The 20,493-nt window shown below is 44.3% G+C and overlaps 1 protein-coding gene across 4 annotated transcripts in view; it reads left to right on the top strand.

Moving 5' to 3' along the window:
• Positions 1-20,493, top strand: part of LOC127597881 (alpha-1,3-mannosyl-glycoprotein 4-beta-N-acetylglucosaminyltransferase C-like) — a 76,223-nt gene that overhangs the window by 15,786 nt on the left and 39,944 nt on the right. Inside the window, exons 2-3 of one of the 4 annotated variants that reach the window (XM_052061240.1) lie at positions 5,681-5,739; positions 17,580-17,642. Coding sequence is in view for 1 of the 4 variants with exons in the window: in XM_052061239.1 (XP_051917199.1) it covers positions 5,707-5,743 (37 nt within the window). In the remaining 3 variants the exon portion in view is untranslated. Of the gene's footprint in view, positions 1-5,680; positions 5,744-17,579; positions 17,643-20,493 lie in introns of those variants that run through there. The other 3 variants (XM_052061241.1, XM_052061239.1, XM_052061242.1) reach the window with 3 other exon arrangements.

Genomic DNA, 20,493 nt, shown 5'->3' with positions numbered 1-20,493 from the left:
GACAGGGTTGGGATTTCAAACAATTCTTAATTTTAAAATTAGGCTTTCAAGTCAGGCTTGGTGAGCTCTGGAGCAGTGGGGCCCTTTCCAAAAGTGTGTTTCTAAAAATGTCTTGTTAAAATGACGAATTAACACTCAGGCACAACTCGGGCTCCGCTCCAACTCTCCATTGATGAATTAATTGATTAAGAGGAGCCTGTTGTCCATATGGTGTATTTAGTCGCTGGAGCAGCCAAGCAGTAAATTGACTTTTATCAGGCTCACCTTTTTTACTTGTGGGAAAGGGGGGCGGGGGGTGTGTCACCGATGAAACTTCTCTGTTGCACGCTCTTAACTTGTAATTAGGGTCCACACACAACGTGTGGAGATTCTTTGAGGTCTTCGGGACTGCAGAGTGTCTTTGAAAGTTCAAAACCACAAGCAAACTGACACCGAACATTCAAAACAGGCGCAAACTTGAATGACACACAGGCGGTGTAACCAGATTTGGAAAAAATGCACAAAATTGCTTGAAATTGTGGATGGAAGTGGAAGAATGTTATTGTTGTTGAACATGTCACGGGTGCAGAGCAAAGAAATTAATTTAAAAAAGACGGTGCCTCAATTTTCTGATTAAAAAAAAAAGATAAAAGCGGTAGCGGTTTCAAGGTCCCGCTATTTCAGATTTTTTTTTTCTTTGTACAGTTAAAGCTTAATTCTGTTCTTTATTTCGAGATGTAATTCCACCTTCAGCCACTAGTTAGTGGAACAGTATTGTGTTTAACACTGTGTAAAATTTGAAAGATGAAAAGAAAACAGGAAGTGGTAGACCTCTTTCTTTTCCTGAAGGTATTAGAAAAAGATTGTTGAATGACTCGAGTCTCTCCCATCCTGCGTTTTACGCCGACAGAAAGCAACAGTGGGAGTGTGCATCTTTGGAGATGGTTGTTGATGTAGATTGTGAGATGATAAACTCCAAGATACACAATTAATCGGTTGGCGTACAATTTTTGTCTCTCTCTCACAACACATGCAAGTGTTTTTAAAGACATGGAAAAAAAAGAATGCTATAAAAACACGCCGAGGGAGTATATAAATAGGGTATCTCTATATTGCAGAATTCACTTATCACAGGGTGGTCTGGAGCATAAACGCCGTGATGGACTGTAAGTGTGATGAATCAAACCCCGGACAAATTACACTGGCCGATTTAGCATCTTTAAAGCCGGTGCGAAATGCCACGCAGTGTTGCTCACATAGCCGTGCTAGCATTAGCGTCAGTTAAATTTATGATTTGAAGTAAGGTTAAGGATTTCAAATTTGGTTGAGGGTTTCAAACAAGAGCTGGGGTTTCAAGTTTGGATTGAATTTAAAACTACGGTTAGGATTTCAAATGAAGTGTTGAAGGCAAGGTTAGAGGTTATTTTTTTTCCAGGTGTCACATGAGGCTGTAAAGCAGCGCATGAAGGAAACAAAAGTTCATTAATCTCCAAGGAATGCCATGACGCGCATTCGCGTTCTGATCACTGCTAATAAACTGACTTTGTATGTCATGATGAGACCCAATTAATAGACAAAGGTGCGGCTGTTGATTTTTGACGCACGCTGTATAATAATACCAATTAGTCAGATGGTCTACTTTGTCATTCATGTCCTCCATCTTTAATGAGGAGTCACCCCGCTAGGCAGTTGGCACATTAGCGCTAATAAAGCAAAGCGGTCCTCCTGTCGTACATTTGTGTGTTGCGTTGTGCCGTTGCGTTGGGTCGAGAGGTTGGCGTTCAACCAACCGCATCTGACTCTGCGGCGACGTATCACATGTCGATGCGAGGCTAGCAAAAACAAAAAGAGCCATGTCATCATTGTAATGTACTGATGGTGCGATTTGTAGTGTGCGTTGGGGTGCGCCGACTCATTTGATGGTGGAAGGTGTGTCTCAATGCGTAGTTTTCTTTTGTTTTCAATCACCAAATCAAGTGTATTTGGACTTTTTTTTTGTGTAATGTGCGAACACGGGTTCGCCAACAATTTGTGTGCCGATGTCATGGGGTGCATCAACTCAGGTATTTCATTTTATGTTTAGCCAACGAGGTAGAGGCCAATGTGCATGTTTTTAGCCAGCAGTTGGAGAGTGTCTACCAGCTGACAGTGTTTTTGTGAGTGTTGGCACCAAATCAAGCCTTTTTGGAGGTGTATTTGTGTGTAGGGGGCTGGAGGTGCGCCAACTCAGGGTTTTCGATCCAGGCTGTCAGTTGTTGTTTTTTCTTTACATGTGTGAGACAGTGCTGGGGTACACCATTCTTTTGGTGTGGCTGATAGAGGGGCTGCCAACTCTGGAATTTAGTTTTCCTTTTTTGTGGGTGTTTGAGAAAGGTTGTGCCAAATCAGGCTTTTTTGTTTTCCAGAGATGAGGGGGTGCTTCAACTCAGACTTTATTTTAACTTTATATCTGTGCTATATTGTGAGCAGCAAGGCACCAAGTCAGGCTTTGTGAGTGTGTGTGTGTGTGTGTGTGTGTATGTATGTATGTACAGTATGTGTGTGTGTGTTCTGTGTCAGCTGGTGTACCAATTCAAGCTTTTGGCGATTTTTATTGCATTCTGTGGAAAAAAGGTGCAGTGGAAAATGTGCAGGGAGAGGGCATGCTGAAGTTTAAACTTTTATTATTTTATTTGTGTTGTATGCTAACTCTGGCTTTTTTTTTTACGGGGGCGGGGGGTTGTGGAGGGGAAATGCCAACCCAGTTTTATATTCAATTTTTGTGCTTTAGGTCATCCAAAGCACTGTTTCACCAGGTTGTCTTGATGGAGTGAATACACTGAGCGTGATTGTTTTTGAGCTGATCTTGGCTGCAATGTGACATTATTGATCTGCGAACACACACACGCACGCACAAGCTGTGTGTTATCGCGGTGTTGTTTTCTCACATCCTCCACAGTGAAAATGAGTACTATATACTGTATGTGTTTGTATAGATATAATTTTTTTCTCACTATTGCATTCAAAATGGCGTGGATGCACCAACGAAGGCTTTCTTGGCAAGGCGGTGCACCAAATAGAGCTTATTTACGATTGCAGCGGAGCTGGGTGTGAACAGTCAGACATTTTTATGGTACGCGTTACCATAGGTCTTTTTTGTGTGTATAATAAGCAGTGCAATCTTCAAACATGCATAAAGTACTGTATTCAAAAACAAATCTCTCCACCCCCCACCTCCTCCCCTTTGTGTTTGTTTGTTTTATATATATATATATATATGTGTGTGTGCACATTCATTTTCAACTTCTTACGTGTGGAGTTACAAGGGGTGCGCCAAATCAGGCTTTTTGGACTTCAGGCGTATTCAGGGTAGAGGGGGTGCGTATTAGTTTTGTTTGGAGGCTCTCGGCTCATCGTGATGAGTTGTGGCCGCCCGAGGCTGCGGCCTGAGAAGAATCTGGACGGAGGTGGCAGGCAGGCGGGCGGGCTGCGGATTAAAGATGATATCGTGTGGCGGAGCAGGAATGATGGCGGAGATACTGGCCAAGTTGCTGGCGAAGTGCAGTGCATCCCGCAAGTTCACTTGTAGAATACTGACGAGAGTTGTGGTGTGCCTTGGATCCCATCCAAATTGATTCAATTGAGGCACACCAGGGTTTCCCTTGTTTGGTGCGCACCTGAGATCATTTTTTTGATGCACACTACTTGTTTGGTGCGCACCATTAATTAGCCTTGTGCCAGGATTAAATTATTTAGTGTTTGATTCACTTGTGAATGCCAACCAGGGCTCACTTGTCGATGCTCCATTTTTCGTTGTTGTCGACTTGCACCATGTTTCGATTGTTTTGTGCACGCTAGGGTTCACTTGGTGCACCACAGCTTGGCTCGCACTAAAGTAGGCAGACTTGATAGGGGCGCATGAAGGTTCATCACATGGTGTCACATTGACGAGGTGAAACGAATAAAGTGTCTCCTTGGGTTTTTTTTTCTTTGACGAGTATACCAGCAGGATCCAAAAAGAGAATACCAGCAGGATCCAAAAAGAAATCCCAGGGAGTGAGAAATGAGTTCCTGCGACGCAGTAAATAGTAAAAGCAAAGAGAGGATGAAGTGCACACATTAATCCCGGAGTCAGAGCAATCTTGTAATCCACTCACTATGCTAATTGCCTGTTCTTTCTGCTGCAAAGGGGCCTTTTACAGGCCATTAAATGGCACTGAGCGCTTGACAAAGGATCACCAGCCTGCGCCCCCCCCCCACCCCCCTCACCCTGCACCGTCGCCTATCCACTCACTCTCTATTTTACACTCAGCCAGGCTGTTGCACGCCCACACGCTGCTCTTTCAAATAAAACGGCAGAAAATAAGCGACGCCGGCAGGCGTTGTTTATTTTTGAGATATTGTCAGCATGGATGTGCAAATTGCGTTCCCACTGTGATGCGATGGTGACAAATCGCGCACCAAAACACACCTTTTGATCTATGTGTGCACGCTGTTCTTTTTTTTTTGTGCCGGTGAATAATTTAGAACATGTTGAATGCTTTTGTCCACAGACACTTGGGCAAAAGCATGGCAACACCAATTTCTTTGTGTGTGGCATAAAGGGGGTGTACCAACTTAGGCTTTTTGTTTCTTTGTACTCGCACATATCCTCAAGTGAATATGTTCACCAACGTTGGCTTTCACTTGGAGAGATGGTGTGCCATATCAAGCTTTTTTTGGTAATTTTATACAACGTGAGAAGTAGGGTTTTTTATTAAGTTTTTATTAACTTGCACTCACCCCCAAGTAAGGTTTTTGTGGATAGGAGCTTCTTTCAATTTAGCCGTTTCTGTACTATTTGTGATGGAAGAGACGGTGTGCCAACTCAGTTTTTTTTTAAAAGTTTTTTTTGGTGAAGGGCGTGCACCAAATTTTTGAACGGGTTTGCAGAGCCAAGAGGGTGATCAATTTTTTTTAGCTCTTTTTTGTGTATAAGGGAAAAGGAGGTGGGCCAACCTAGGCTTTCTTTTTTTTACTTGCACTCGCCCTAAGTGAGTATATGCGCACTAACTAGCTTTTTTACAGAGGTGTTGTTTCGACAAAAGCTGTGTTTTGCTGTCATCAAATATAAATGTTTGGGTGAGGAATCATTACTTGACTGGGGAGCACTACAAACACAATAAGCATGCAAGGAGCTACCGTCAGCCTCAGCCTCACACGCCGACTCATGACAAACGTCACATTGCACTCCACCTGGCCCTGCCTCTTAAAGGCACATTTTTCTATTTTCTATTTATTTTGTACTTGTTAATTGTATGTTTGTGTGCAGATAGGTTACAGTGCTTTGAAAGTGTGCTTTGATACATTGAGTGATGTGATCTCTCAATATTTGCGGATTTTCACCTCTTGTGTATTTTATTGGTTCCAAAAAAAAGAAGAAAGAAACACGAGGTCATATAAGAGCGTTGTCACCCTCTCTCCACTGCCATCCATCACAGGCGAGGTTCTAGTGTCAGTGCGGACGATGGCTTTTGGAGCCCCCCAAAATTAACAACAAACTAAAGGCGGCCGATCAATAGATTGTGTCTGGAGAAATGATGAAGCGGCACTTCACAAGAGGGAAAATCAATGGCGCTTGCTCTCTCGTGTGCCTCCATCTTTCTTTTCTTCAGCGTGTGTGTGTGTGTGTGTATGTGTGTGGCTAAGCCATTTAATGTTCCTTTTGTTTCTTCCCTTTTAGGCCGGAAAGGACCCTCTGCCACTTTGATGTGTGAGCTCAGTGATGGCCCCGCAGTGGAAGTAAGTAAGTGTGGCGATTTCACCGTTTTTATTGGCCCTCCGCGTATCCGTCAACAGCTTTGCCCAGGTTTCGTGCAATTTAAGTAAATGTAGTTGTCACAAAAAGCCGGACATGTAACACGTTCAGTGGTACGTATTCCGGGCCTTGGTGCACCCCGCAGTCGACGGGTGGATTGCGATGAATCGTATTGGAAATGGAGTGAATTGCATCGGGTGAATTTTGGAATTGGAGTGAATTACATTGTACTCTAATTGCAGTGAATTTTATCGTAACAGGCGAGTCTCAAAATAGGAGTGAATTGATTTATAATCAAATTGAATCGAATCTAAATTGTAGTGAATCGTTTCATACTTGGTTCAAATGGCCTTGTCTTTCAAGTGAATTTTATTCTAATCGTAAATAATCACATATTGGGAGGGAATTGTATCATGATTAGCGTAAATACTGTATTGATTATAGTCAATTGTAATGAAATGAAAGTGAATTGCATTGTAACGACAGGAAATAATCGCATTGTGATTGGAACAAGACATATGATCTCATAATTGGTTTCAATCAGGAGTAAATTGGATCATAATTGTAAGGAAGGAAGTCGTATTGCATCCCACCCGGAGTGACGCATATCATCATCAAAGGGATTCCAATAATTGGGGATCGCATCTCAATTGGTGTGAACAGCGATGTGTTACAATTGCAGACATTCCGCGCTATTTATAACTCACATTGGTACAGTCCGCAGTAGGAGGAGGCGGGGTGAGCAGTGGCTCATTTGCATAATACAGGACAACTACCCCAAAACGTGCTAATTTCAACACTGCTTTGAGGGGATGGAAAGTGACCTACTGGCTTGACTTTTGGTTTCAAAAACTTGCAAAATAATACATGTCCATCCAGTGTCTGTTTTTTTTTTTGTGGTCTTTTTAATTCGTTTGCAGTGACAATACTGCAAGCCTTTGAAAAATAATCCCATTATGTTTCCCGGGCATTACGTTAATAAAGTTCTAAGAGCGGAAAATCAGAGCCTCTGGAGCTCGATATTAGCTCTTGTTGTGTGGTGGCCATCCAGTTGAAGAAAGTCTGACGAGAAGAAATCAAACTGAAGGTTTTGTGGCGTGGGTCCGCGGACAGCACGGTTTTGGCTCTGTAATGTGTTGTTGGTGTTGTTATCCAGGCGCCATGCAGTATTAACTGAGTGTCATATTGGACAGGAATAAAAGAGTCACGTGACAGATCTGATGCATTTCGGCGGTCACCATGGTTACCAACTCACATCACTCAGCGGTGAATCCTTCCACCCGTCACAACCCTTTCGTGCACCCTTTGACCTAATAACATGATAAACTGTCCACTATAGTGACCGCGGTCCTTGAAAGAGTGACTTTTGATGCTTGCCATTCATCCCTACATCAAAATCAAAAGCGGGCCATCATTTATCGCTGACACGTCACTTCCGGAGTGAACGCTGGCGAATTTTGGACGCCGCTACTCCCCGTGATTTTTTTGATTTTTAAGTCCATTTCATGTCAATTTTTTATCTTTTATAGCCGACATATTTTATGTCGACCTGCTTTTATGGTCACCGAGTGAACAATGATCAATCCACACTCGATCGGCCGAACTGTCATTACCTGTCATCGAGTATTGAGTTGTCGTTGAGTTGCGGCTAGCGGCTAGCTTACCCACTAACTGTTGCCGCTTCCCGACTTCATTACTCCGGTCCGGCTATGTCAATCAGCTGTGAGTGGCTTGCTTTCTGCTGGTTCGCTCTGTGTGTTTTCCACCACTCATTGGAAGCGCTTCACCAATATGCAGCCACTGAGCTCAAACTCAACTTTAATCAACACGGTCCACCACCGCCTGCTCTGCTCCAACACCCGGACATCCTTTACGTGCCCCGGCGAAGGTGCACTCACCGGGGCTCACGCCGAAACTATCGATACGACAACTCCAGCTCCATCAGGTCGTTCTGGTCCACCGCTCGCCGCCCACGGAAGAACACCGGACGCCGTGCGGATGCCTCTGTGTTGACACGCGTCCCGAGGTCGGATAGCATCGCGGTCGCTCACAGCTGCACTCCTGTCAACGTTGGCCTACTGAACATCCGCTCCCTTACGAGCAAGGGCCAGTTCGTCCACGACCTCCTGACAGACCGTGAGTTTGACATTCTGTGTCTGACTGAGACCTGGCAGCAGCCAGATGATTATGGTACTCTTAATGAAGCTACTCCACCGGGCTTTGTTTATCACGCTGTGCCGCGCACGACTGGGAGGGGAGGCGGCCTCGCGATGATTCTGCGCGAGGATTGGAAATTTGCACCTGTAAATGTGCCTGCTTTTTTATCTTTTGAAGCGACTGTTATACAGCTCTCTGGATCAACTCCCACACTGATTGCCACTATTTACCGTCCACCAAAACCAAACAAGAATTTTATCACTGACATTACTACACTCCTCACTCATCTGTATACACTATCACCAAATGTGATTCTCTTAGGAGATTTTAATATACACATGGACAATATCAATGACTCACTTACCAAAGACTTTACCTCCTGTCTGGACAGTTTTGGTTTTCAACAGTATGTCAACTTTCCCACACACAGTAAAGGACATATTCTGGACTTGATCTGCTGTATTGGATTATCACCAACAAACTGTAAAACCGATCTCCTCCCATACACAAATCATCTATTGCTTTCATTCAATGTTAACCTGTCATTTTTCAAATCCAACCCACAACGCATTATACATTTCCGTAAAATCAAGGACATTAACCCGGACAATTTAGAATCACTTATCAACAACCTCCCCAGTACTGATTGTCTTTCTACAACAGATGAGTTTTTGACACACTACAATACAAATCTCCATAACATTCTCAATATCCTGGCCCCACTCAAAACCCGAACTGTCTCCTTCAACCAAACAGCACCCTGGTTTACCCCTACCCTCAGACAACTTAAATCAAAAGGCCGTCAACTTGAAAGATTATATAGAAAAACTGGACTCGCCATTCATAAAGAAATGTACACTACCCACTTTCTCCATTACAAGGACTCAATATCCAAAGCCAAATCAATCTTCTACTCTGGATTAATCAGTTCCAATGAAGGCAACCCCAGATCACTCTTTTCACTCATTTCTAAACTCACTAAACCTGCTGACACTCTTCCCTCACATCTCTATTCCACTGATTTTTGTAATACTCTGGCCTCATTTTTTACATCCAAAATCCAACTTATCCACCAGCAACTCACCCCTTCAGCTGCTCCTAACCCTCCTTCTCCATTCTCCCCGGTTCCTACCCACCTATTCTCTGCATTCACATCCCCATCTGTCCACCAAATCTCCATCTTAATCCAGAAGTCCAAATCCTCTACTTGTCAGCTTGACCCTCTCCCTACTGTTTTAGTCAAAGCTTCTATCCCGGCCCTCTCCCCTCTCATCACTAACATTATTCAAACTTCCCTCTCTACTGGCATTGTACCATCTCATCTCAAAACTGCTGCTGTCACTCCCATACTGAAGAAACCTGGCTCTGATCCCTGCGACTTGAACAACTTTCGTCCCATATCAAACCTTCCGTTCATCTCCAAACTTCTAGAGAAAACAGTAGCTGCTCAACTTCACACCCATCTTTCCTCCAATAAGCTATACGAACAATTTCAATCTGGCTTCCGTCCCCTCCATAGTACTGAAACTGCCCTCCTCAAAATATGCAATGACCTTCTTCTCTCTGCTGACTCCGGTTCACTCGCCATCCTCCTCCTGCTTGACCTCAGTGCAGCCTTTGACACCATCTCTCACTCCATCCTCCTCGACAGACTCTCCTCCATTGGCATCACCAGCATCCCCCTCTCCTGGTTCCGCTCCTATCTTTCTGACCGCACCCAGTTTATCCAGCTCAAACGTTTTAGATCTCACCCCTTTCCCCTCACTTCAGGTGTTCCTCAGGGTTCTGTCCTTGGCCCATTGCTATTTCTAATCTATCTTCTTCCCGTGGGTAATATCTTCAGGAAACATCACATTCATTTTCATTGCTACGCGGATGACACCCAGCTCTACATCTCTACCAAACCTAATACCGTACTTCCACCATCCTCCCTAACCAACTGCCTGCAGGAATTAAAATCTTGGTTCACCTCAAATTTCCTCAAACTGAATAGCAATAAAACTGAATTCCTCCTTATAGGCACTAAATCCAATCTAAACAAAATAAACAACTTCTCCATTCCCTTCGAAAGCTCTTCCATCTCCCCCTCCCCTCAGGTCAAGAGTCTGGGTGTCATCCTTGATAGCACCCTCTCCTTCACCTCACATATCAACCACATCACTCGTTCTGCATATTATCATCTTCGAAACATCCACCGGCTCCGCTCTTCTCTCACTCCTCAGTCCACTGCTATACTTGTACACACCCTCGTCACCTCGCGACTCGATTACTGTAATTCCCTTCTGTTTGGTCTCCCTCAAAAAACCCTCCATAAGCTTCAGCTGGTCCAAAATTCAGCCGCCCGCATTATCACACTCACGCCATACATAAACCATATTACACCTGTCCTCCAACATCTCCACTGGCTTCCCATTTTACACCGCATTCAATATAAAATCCTGCTACTCACATTCAAATCCATTCATGACCTAGCCCCTCCATACCTATCTGACCTCATCCATATTCCTACGCCTGTCCGCTCTCTTCGTTCCTCCTCCTCTGTCCTCCTCTCTGTCCCCCCTGCTCGCCTCGTCACCATGGGAAATAGAGCCTTCAGTCGCTCTGCTCCCCAGCTATGGAACTCACTCCCCGCTGACCTTCGTAATACAGCCTCATTAACACATTTCAAATCCCGCCTCAAAACACATCTGTTTCGACAAGCCTATTCACTCAGACCATAAAGCCATTGTTTTATTTATTTATTTTGTTGTATTTTTTCTTATCTTATTTGATGTAGTTTTTTAACATTGTACTCGTGATTTTAACTGCTTGTTGTAAGGTGTCCTTGAGTTTCTAGAAAGGCGCCCACAAATAAAATGTATTATTATTATTATTATTAAAATGAAATGCCTTCAGCGTCGTACATGTTTTGAAACTGGCGTCAAAATTTTGTGGTCGTTTTTAAGTGGTAGTATCTTAATTAGTAATTTAATTGGACGGATAATTAGTGGATGGCAATTTATTGGCGTATGTTATTCTGTAATTGGAGTGTATCTTATCCCAGCTTCTTGTTTGGAACGCGTCACATCTTAATTGCAATGCGTCATGCCCGAATTGGAGTGTGTATATTAATCGGAGCCGATCCTAGGACATTATTCTGGCTCCTGAAGAGCCACGGAACATTCGTTTTCTGTTTCTATAGTTAGAGCTGCTTTATTTTGTAAAGTCAATTTGTTATTGTGAAGGGCACACCGCGTGTTGTTGCCTGAGACACGAGCTGTTTTACGTTGTACCGGGAAGCTCCGAAAGATGGACTGCAACTTCATGTCCTAAGCCAAGCCTGCATGTCTGTTATGTAAATGTATGCAATATTATTAATTAGTGGGGTGTGTTCACCATGAATTTACATTTGAGGGATGTTTCAATTGTTTAGGGTTAGCATTTACGTACAGCGATTAGCACATTAGCTCGTGAACGTTAGCAACACTGGCGTCGTCATGCCTTCATGTTTATCAGACCAGGGGGTCATATTGTTTTGCCATGTTTTATTTTGCAATGTGTAAGTGTTTTTAGATGTGTGTGTGTGTGTGTGTGTTACAGTTTTACACATTCTTGACTCGCCTCAACGGTGAATAAATTCCAAGAATCATCGACGGGTGTGGTCATTGAAGGAGTTAACTGTCTGTCTAGCAGCAGCGGGGACATGGCGAGGGCAGAACAAACAGATACGAGTGGATCACGCTTTATTTGGACCGTGTCATTTCCCAAATGGAGTGTATCGCTTGGCATCGTAATCGAAGTGACTTGTATCCCAATTGGAGTGAGTCAAATCACAGCGCGCATCATAAAGTGGACTTTAATGTATCGCCTCATAATTGGGACCAACAGTGTCAGACCATAATTGAATTGTGTTGTATTCTAATTGGGGTGCTGTTGGATTGGATGATGTTGCACGGAAATCTTCACTGGAGTGCGCTGCGTTTTATTTGGAGTGGAGTCGATCATAATTGTTGCGTGTCCTGTCACAATTGTGGCGATTGTCATCGGGCTTCGGCATTGTTGCGTCGCAGCTCAAGCGATCCGTGTTGTGTCATAACTGGAACGTCTTGTATTCTAATCGGAGTGACTTGTATTGTCTTGAAATTAGCGCGTGTCCTCGGTGAGGTGAGGCCGCCTCATTTATACTGTATGGTGCATTTCATACACAAGGTCACTCAATGTGCCTCACAGAATTAAAAACGCAATATTTGAAAATAATTTACAAGCGAGAGAATGGAAAAATTACATACAGTGCGCAAGAGCTTCCACCGTCTCCTGTCTTCGCCCCACCGAAGTGACACCCGGACATCTCCTCGGGGGGGATAAAATATGAGTTCGCCTCGGCGGAGGTACCTTGCTTGCCGTGATGCATTTGGCCTTTTGTCACCGGGCAGAAGAAACAAACGATGGCGTCCAAACTTCCTGACATTCAACCGCAGAAGGAGGTGAATTCCGGGCCAGCACTCTGGCTCCACGAGGATAGAGAGCTCTGACCTAATTAACTGACTTTGTTAAATAAAAGTGCACAGAGCCCCCCCCCTCACCCCCTTTGAGTGTTTCCTCTACAACGTGATTACAGCTTTAATGAGCTGCTGGGAGACCGTTTGTATCCTTACACTGTATGTGCTAAAGCAGCTGCTCGTATTTATTTATTTATTTATTTATTATTTTTACCAACTTCGGCATCAATGATGTCAGCACATTAAGAATACCATCCAATCACATGAGCATATCTGTTGTACGTCAAGAAGAGATGACTATCTTAGTTTGGATGCCAGTCAATGACCCTAAACTGGTCACCGGATAATCACACGAAAACCTCCAATGCTGCAGTGATACTGAAAGCTTGATTTGCAACCTTCAAGTCATCCTTACTACCGGCCTGGCTGCTTTTGTGCTGCTTGCTCGGAGGCTAATTACGCTGCAGCAAGATGATCAATGGTGCCTTCCACGGCCAAACGCTCTGCCGGACTTAAACAAGCCGCCTGTCACCGCACAAAGATTTTCTGCCGCTGATGGCTGAGGATTTACTTTGACTTGAGCGCCTCACTGCAGACGTTCGTTCCCACGCACTCTCCGACCGAGAGAGAAAATGCGGGGAAACATCTTCTCTTCTTGCTCCCTTTGGATGAGCAAGAATCCCACTGGTTTTGTTTCCGTTATCGAGTGTTAGTGTTCTGTGTCACGGGAAGAGCCCTATTGATACTGACACAGGTCAAACACCTTGACGTCTTTGTCACGTGTCAACATCTTTTGTTTCTCCAAATCCTCAGGTGATTGTTCCGTGTCAACACATAAATCCTATTCCTTTTCAGTTCCACCAGATTAGGGGGTCATAATTATTTTGTATTTTTTATTTTATTTTTTTTTAAGAAACACAAATCCGAATTCACCTTACAATTGATTTACTCACTGTATTCTCTGGAGTATAGGTCGCACCAGCCATAAAATGCATAATAAACAAGAAAAGAAAAAAAACACTGGAGTGTCAGTCACATTTTTGGGGGATATGTATTTGATAAAATCCAACACCAAGAACATACATGTCCTCTTGAAAGGCAATTTAAAATAAAAACTAAAATATCAAACAGGCTGAATAAGTGTACGCTATGCTAACGTTGCATGACTCATTAACAACGAACTCAGAACGTGCCTGGTAGGTTCACGTAACATATTTCGACTTATTCATATAACTATAGCATAAAGAACATGCTAACATGTTTACCAAAATATCAGTATCCCTCCAAATCACTACATCCAATCAAATGTACATCCTTTGTGTCAGTTTTAAACAACTGCGCCAACTCCGGAGGTAGAAGCTGCGGCGATTCCTATTCGACGTCACCCACGTCACTCATCGTTGATCTATCAACAGGCCTAGTGCGCCCTCTTGTGGTTTAGTATGAAAATAACACGGGAAATGATAATGTCTTCATTTCACTCAAAAGTTGCATCCCAGGCCAAACTATGCAAAACAAACAAAACAAAAAAACTGTGATTTATCGTCTGGAGAATATGTTAAATCCATTACCGTTAAATCCCTACCACTAACCCCTGAATCCAAACATTAAAATTAATTACTAAAAGCGCAAACTGTAGTGTATTTGTCTTGACTATTTTTAAATAATTGTTCTGACTGGTTTTGAACAATATGCGTCTGGGGGTTAGAGGGGGGGGGGACGCCACATGAATTCAAGAGACGCCTCGATTCTTCTTCCGTTGCGTTGGCATAAATTCAATCAATTTCACAGAGGAGCCACCAAGGAGCACCTTGGGAAAATGTATCGGGTAGCAAGAGTGAGCTGAAGGACTCGCAGCGAGCCTTTAATGATGACTTAACAACAACAACAACAAAAACTGCATGCCTTTTTTCCCTTTATCTCGGAGATGGAATCCTCTGCGGGTGGAAACGTGAAAGGAGAAATGTGCGTGCGTGCAGGCAAGAGGAAATGTAAACGAGTGAGGGAGGGCGTGTAGGGAGGAGTTGTGACAGCCAGCTTGTCAAAATTCTACCATGAATATTGCACCACGCCTCACACTCGGAACACGGACACACGCATACATATGCAGAAATGAACGAATGGATGGATGAATGATGATGTGGAAGAAGAAGGATGGAATGGATTGAATGCGTCGAGGATGGATGGATGAATGGATGGATGCCTGATTAGGATGACGTATGAACGGACAAATGGGCACTTGGACGGATGATGGCGATCGGTGAATAGATTAATGGAATACGTGGATGACTCGTAGATGTTGAAAAGGGTGGCTGATGGAGATGCAGATGGCTGGTTGGAAATCGATGGAATAAGGGGGTTGGTGAATGGGTGAGTGATGTGGACGTGTCACAAACAGGCTCTTGCAACGCATCGTCAAATACATTCCGCTGCCCTCTTCCAAACAATGACATTTCTCAACACGACCATTTTGTTGCTCTTCTCCCATACTGCACTCCAACATGCAAGTGCCTCATGTGGTCACCACCCTGGGTGTAAGTGTCGTCTGTATGCTTCCCCGGGGGCCTCCTGTCTACGGAGCCGGCGAGGAACCCTGGAGAGAGATCGTCACGCTGACCTGATTTCCTTTTCTCTCTTCTATCTCACTCTCACCTGAGACAGTTTGGGGGCCATTTTGTGGAGAGCACCGCTCTGAAATGACACCGCGGTTACAGTCCACTGACTTGAGCGTTTGCCATTTTTCACAATTTGGTCAAATTAATTTGGCGCATAATTGCTTTCTTGATGATGCGTGACACTGTCATGAATACTCATCATACTGCGCCCAGTCCATGATCCCTTAAGAGGAAATGACATCCATCCATTTTCTGGAGCACTTAGCTTTTGTAGAACCAAGACTGAGGATTCCATATCAGCTGACGGTGGACTAAAGGCACACCACGCACTGGATTGGTCGCCTGTCAAGCAACTGATCGCAAGTCAGATTTATCATCCATTAATCATGTTGGATTCTTTGCGAGTCAGTTATCCTGGATTGGTCACCCATTACTCTGGACTAGAATCCGGTCACTCACCTTGGATGGGTTGACAATAGTCAGTCATCTTGGAGACACTGACATGGAATGGAGTGGTCAAAGGCAAATGAGTGTTTTTTCCATCTTTGGAGGAATTCTCTGACATTTCTATATAACGGGATAGCATTGCGGCCACCTCCCCCCAACCCCCCCAACAGTCATCTTGTCATCTTAAAGTAAAATTGTAAAGATGCAGCTGTTGGCACAATAAAGAACAGAAATTGCAGCCTCTTCACATTGCCCCCATAACCTCAACCACTGAAATTAAATTCTGGTTCAGTCCATATGTAACAGACTCCGGTAGGGGGGATCTATGTTGGTGTATGACTAAATTGTAAAAAAATGATGTTGCATAATTGCTTGCCAGATAATTAATTGGTGTTTAGTGGTGAAGTTGGGCACATAAATCAGATCTGCTGGCAGCCAGCCGCCATATCGATGGCACCGCTAATGAGGGCAATAATGAGAGATGCTTTAGGACCATGCTAGCTGCCACCAACAATAGAAACATCTGCACCACATCGCACATATTTCATCTCCTGCTCCGAAATACCACTGTAGTCATCCTTCCGGCACGTTGTTAGAGCTGTGGTGGTTTTTATAACGTGCTCTATAATTAAAGTTGAGTTGAGATACAATACATTTAACTCCATTTACGATTGATGATTCACACCGAGTGTGATGATGTATGATGTGATATTTTTCTGTCACTTCCAATGTGCTTATCTCCAATAGCAGCACCCACACTTGAACGATATATTTTCCCAAGGTAGTTTTGTTTCACTCCAAGGCGGACCAGGAAGCGAGTGACCACACAGGGAAAGAAAAATGAAGGCGTGCTGCTGCTGCTGCGGCGTCCTGATTTCTCACAATTAGCCGCGCGCTAGCAAACATCCTTGACGCCACTGACCTCTCGTCACACAGTGGCCGTCACGACTGGAAGCCTCTCCTGGCTTATTATGGCTCCGAGTGTTATGGTAATGGGAGGCGGGTGTGTGTGTGGCGGTGATAGCGCCGCGGGAAAGGATAGCCTATTATCCGCCGCTGTGTGCTCTTATCCACCGCCGGCCGATGCTAATAATGGTGCGGGAAAGGGCGACCTTTCTGCGATGGTGATAATTCAGGTGTTTGGAGAACAGTGCAAATATATAATGTGAATTTGTGCGATGAAGCACCGGTGCTGTTGCCTGCTCTCAATCTATATAGCTTTCTTTGTAATATACATTTGTGGTAGCTTTCACCAGTTAGCACAACCACAGCGCACCATCTTCTATATATATATTGCGTGTCGTCCCGCACGCGGTCTGTCCTTCCGTCTGCCCCTTTTCAAAACGTACCTACTTCACCGCGCCGCTGCGCACCGCCACTGCGCCGCTCAGGCAGTGGCTCACTACGATCGCGCGGGCATCTTAGCGAAAAAATGTTGTCTACCCACAAGCATTGCAATGAAATTGTTAGTTATTTAGTAGAGCTAAACATCTCTTTATTTTCGCGATAAGCAATGAAGATGAACAAAAAGTTGAACCAAGCAACAACACTTTTGTGGGCCGAAGGCCCACCTTACCAGCCTTTCGCAGGAACTAGCTGATGAGCCGCCCGGAGGGCGGCGAACCAGCTAGTTAATTAATATGCTTAATATCAGTCTTAGCTTTACCTAGCTAGCACAACCACAACCCTACTTTTAATGAACAGAGTTAGCAGTGGCTTAAACAGCGCAACTTTATTTCACAATTGCCAGTAGCGATAGCCAGCATACATTCAATTAATGTGGCAAGTTAACACGGATTAAATCAAATGCATCATGAGCATTAGCGAGATAAAATATTACTATGGCGCGCCACTATTTGACATGCATCATCAGCGTTAGCAGTAGCTGGCTAACATGACCGCAGTGTTTGCATACAATTTTAGTTGTAGCCAGCTAGCACAACTTGACTCCACTTTTTTTTAAACAAAATTGCATTCCTTTGTCATTAGTGTTCACTTTAGCCTGATTATATGTACTATGTAGCCATGCGTAAGAAGTTCGGCTTGCCAGCTTCGTATATTTTCCCCACGCGCACCATGGCTATGAAATACTCCACAGTGTGACATTAGCATCTCTTTGCTTCTCAGGAGCAGCTGACCACTTCCTGGTTTGAGTCCACCTGACAGTCCACAAACACGCCTGAGACAACAGTAAGAGATCAACTCGGAAGTGTGATTTTGGTGATCCCAATCGAAAGACCCCCTCCAAAAAAAAAAAATGCTTTATGAGCAAGATGAGCATTCATAGATTCCCCCAAGAGGTGAATTCACAACCTGTGACAGATTGAAAGTGTGGGGAAAAAAACCCCCAACATTGTTTGTGTTGGCTGGCTGGCTGCTGCCCACAGTCTTTATCTGCCAGAGGAAATATTGACCAGCAATACTTGCACTTTGCTGGCGTTATTACTTTTTACACTGTGCATGCGTGTGTGTGTGCATGCGCGCGTGTGTGTGTGTGTGTGTGTGTGTGTGTGTGTGTCCTGTGGACAAATAACACATTTGTTTGAGTAAAGAGAAAACAAGCAAGTGTTTTGGTGAGCCGCAAAACCCTGAGGAGTCTCTGAATTAATGTTTTGTGACTTGTGTGTGTTAGTGTGTGGATGGCTAAATAATTGTGCTGGCGCAAATCTACTTGGTCACTTTTTAAGGGGGACCAGGGATCTAACTAACCCTAACCTCAACCCAAACCAACTATCATTTTAACTATCATAATCAAGCCGAACATTAAATCTAAACCCAACACAAATTAACCCTAACCTGAAACTTTTAGGCTATAATTTTAATAGCGAGAGCGATTCCATTGATAGTTTGTGAGTGCGACTCCTGTAACATTCAGCAGGTGAACCTGAGCTTTATTACAATCCCCCTCATGCACATCAGACACTCTACTATTGTTATTGCACTTTTTAAAGCGTGCATTGTAATTGCCGCACGCCCACTTTTTCAGCTTTTAAATGTCTGTCAAGCCCCGGGTGGAGTGGCACACTCCAGTCAAGGGGGCCCTTGACACTTGGTGACGGCACGGGACTTGAAAGACTGAAGCTGATGAAAGATTCACTCAAACACATTCCGCTGGAAGGGCTTTAAAGATAAGCATCTGGACTGGAAATGCATCAAAAGGATTCTTCGGATGGGTGAAGCGGCACCTGGCTCAGCTTATTTTTGGACGTTTCAAGTCACTGAAAGCAATTGCTGTTCCAATCTGGTGGTTTCAGTCTTTGGTCCATAGCAGGCGCTGGCTTGCTTTTGGTCCTTGGTCCATTGCAAATGGTTTTCGTCCTTGGTCTGTTTCTGGTGATATTGGTCCTTGGTCCATTGCAGGTGGTCTTAGTCCGTGTTTCTTTGGGGGTTTTCTTGGTCCTTGGTTGTCTGCAAGTGGTTTACTCGTATGGTTCTTTGCAGGTCAGGTGCATGTGGTCTTGACCAGTTCAGATAGTGCTGGTCCCTTGCTGGTGGTTTTGGTCCATTTTTAGATGGCCTTATGATGTTTGTCACTGTTTGGTAGTTTTGGTCCTTGTTCTATGGTGAGTGATTTTTGTATTTGGCCCTCCTGATCTGTTACAATTGACTTTGTTTTGTTGGTCATTTTTTGTTGTTGTTCTGTGGCAAGGGATTTTGGTCCTAGACCCTTTCAGGTAGTTTTGTGGTGTTGGCCAGTTTCTCATGGTTTTGGTCCTTGTTGTAAGATGCGTGGTTTCGGACAGTCATCCGTTTAAGGTGGTTTAGTGATTTTGATCCTTGGTCTACTCAAGATTTATTAAACCATCTAATCGGTGCAGTGGTTTAAAAATGTTTCCTTTCTTAATTTTTTAAAAATCTCTTATTCAAATAACTTGGCCCATCGGTGTGATTTAAAAGCTAAACAAAAACAGCTGTGGCACAGAAACCTGCCCACCCGCTGGTTTACACTTGACTTCCTCTCCTGTGGGCCTGTAAAAACAGCGAAGGAGCAACGAAATGACACTCTCTCCAGCAGTAAAATGGGGCCTTGACCTCATCTCCTGAGCTCGCTAAAGAAAAGAACCTCCTCGAGCTTACGGATTGCCAATTTGCGACACACACACACATACACACCCCGGGAGTCATGGTAGGACGGCAAACAAACACAAACGGCCACATAGACCCTCGTCATCACGCCAGCGCTTCCCTCCCGCTAATAAGCAAGCGAAGCTCCTCTCGAGCATCTGGTCGTGTTTTTACAAGGCCGTCAATGCACGCCACTCCTCGTTCATCAGCAGCTGTTAGCCACGCATCCTCGCACCTAATTGCTCCTGCTTGCACGCGGGGCCATAGCGCAACAGAGCCTGATGGATGCTGGCTGCAAACAGGGAGAAAATTGACTGGAGTTCTTTTTCTTAAGTCACATGTTCATTGATAACTGCCCTCGATCGCTGAGATCAATGGATATGCAATCTCCTGTATGAAACCTAAATGAAAGGAAATGGTTGCAGTGATGCGTACCAAAACAAGCAAACCATGTTGCCCACCAAACCATGAAACCTTGGTGCTTACTAAATGAGCACTCTCTGGTGCATCCCAAATGAGTAAGAAGAAAAGAACCTCGACGCCCACCAAACAAGGTTCCTGTGGTACTTCCGCCTCGGCTTCCGTCACACCAGCCATTTGTAACTAGGAAATGTGGCCACAACCACCAAAGAGGGCTGATTTGTTGAAGTCTGACGGTGGCTCTAATTTCCGTATCGTGGATTTTTCATGAGACATGAAAATTCCATAGAGATTGACTGTGAAATTAGCTTGCGTCTTGGATCTGGAGGTTATCGCCAGTGACGTGCGTGTAGCTCATCTGTAGGCTACGTTGAAGGAGTGTGTGTTTTTTGCATTGAGTAAAAGGTTAGCTAACAAGTAGCCCCAGACCATCGCACTGCTACCACCATGCTTCACTGTTAGCATAATGTTATGTTTATCAAATGCCGTGCCATTTGTAACCGGCCGCACACAATCCCAAAAACTTTTGACTTGTTAGTCCAGAGAATGTTTCTCC

Source organism: Hippocampus zosterae, chromosome 3 (genome assembly GCF_025434085.1).
Source record: "Hippocampus zosterae strain Florida chromosome 3, ASM2543408v3, whole genome shotgun sequence".
Classification (NCBI taxonomy): domain Eukaryota; kingdom Metazoa; phylum Chordata; class Actinopteri; order Syngnathiformes; family Syngnathidae; genus Hippocampus; species Hippocampus zosterae.
Note: the sequence above shows the minus strand (reverse complement) of the source record. Positions and strands in the feature narration are given on the sequence as shown.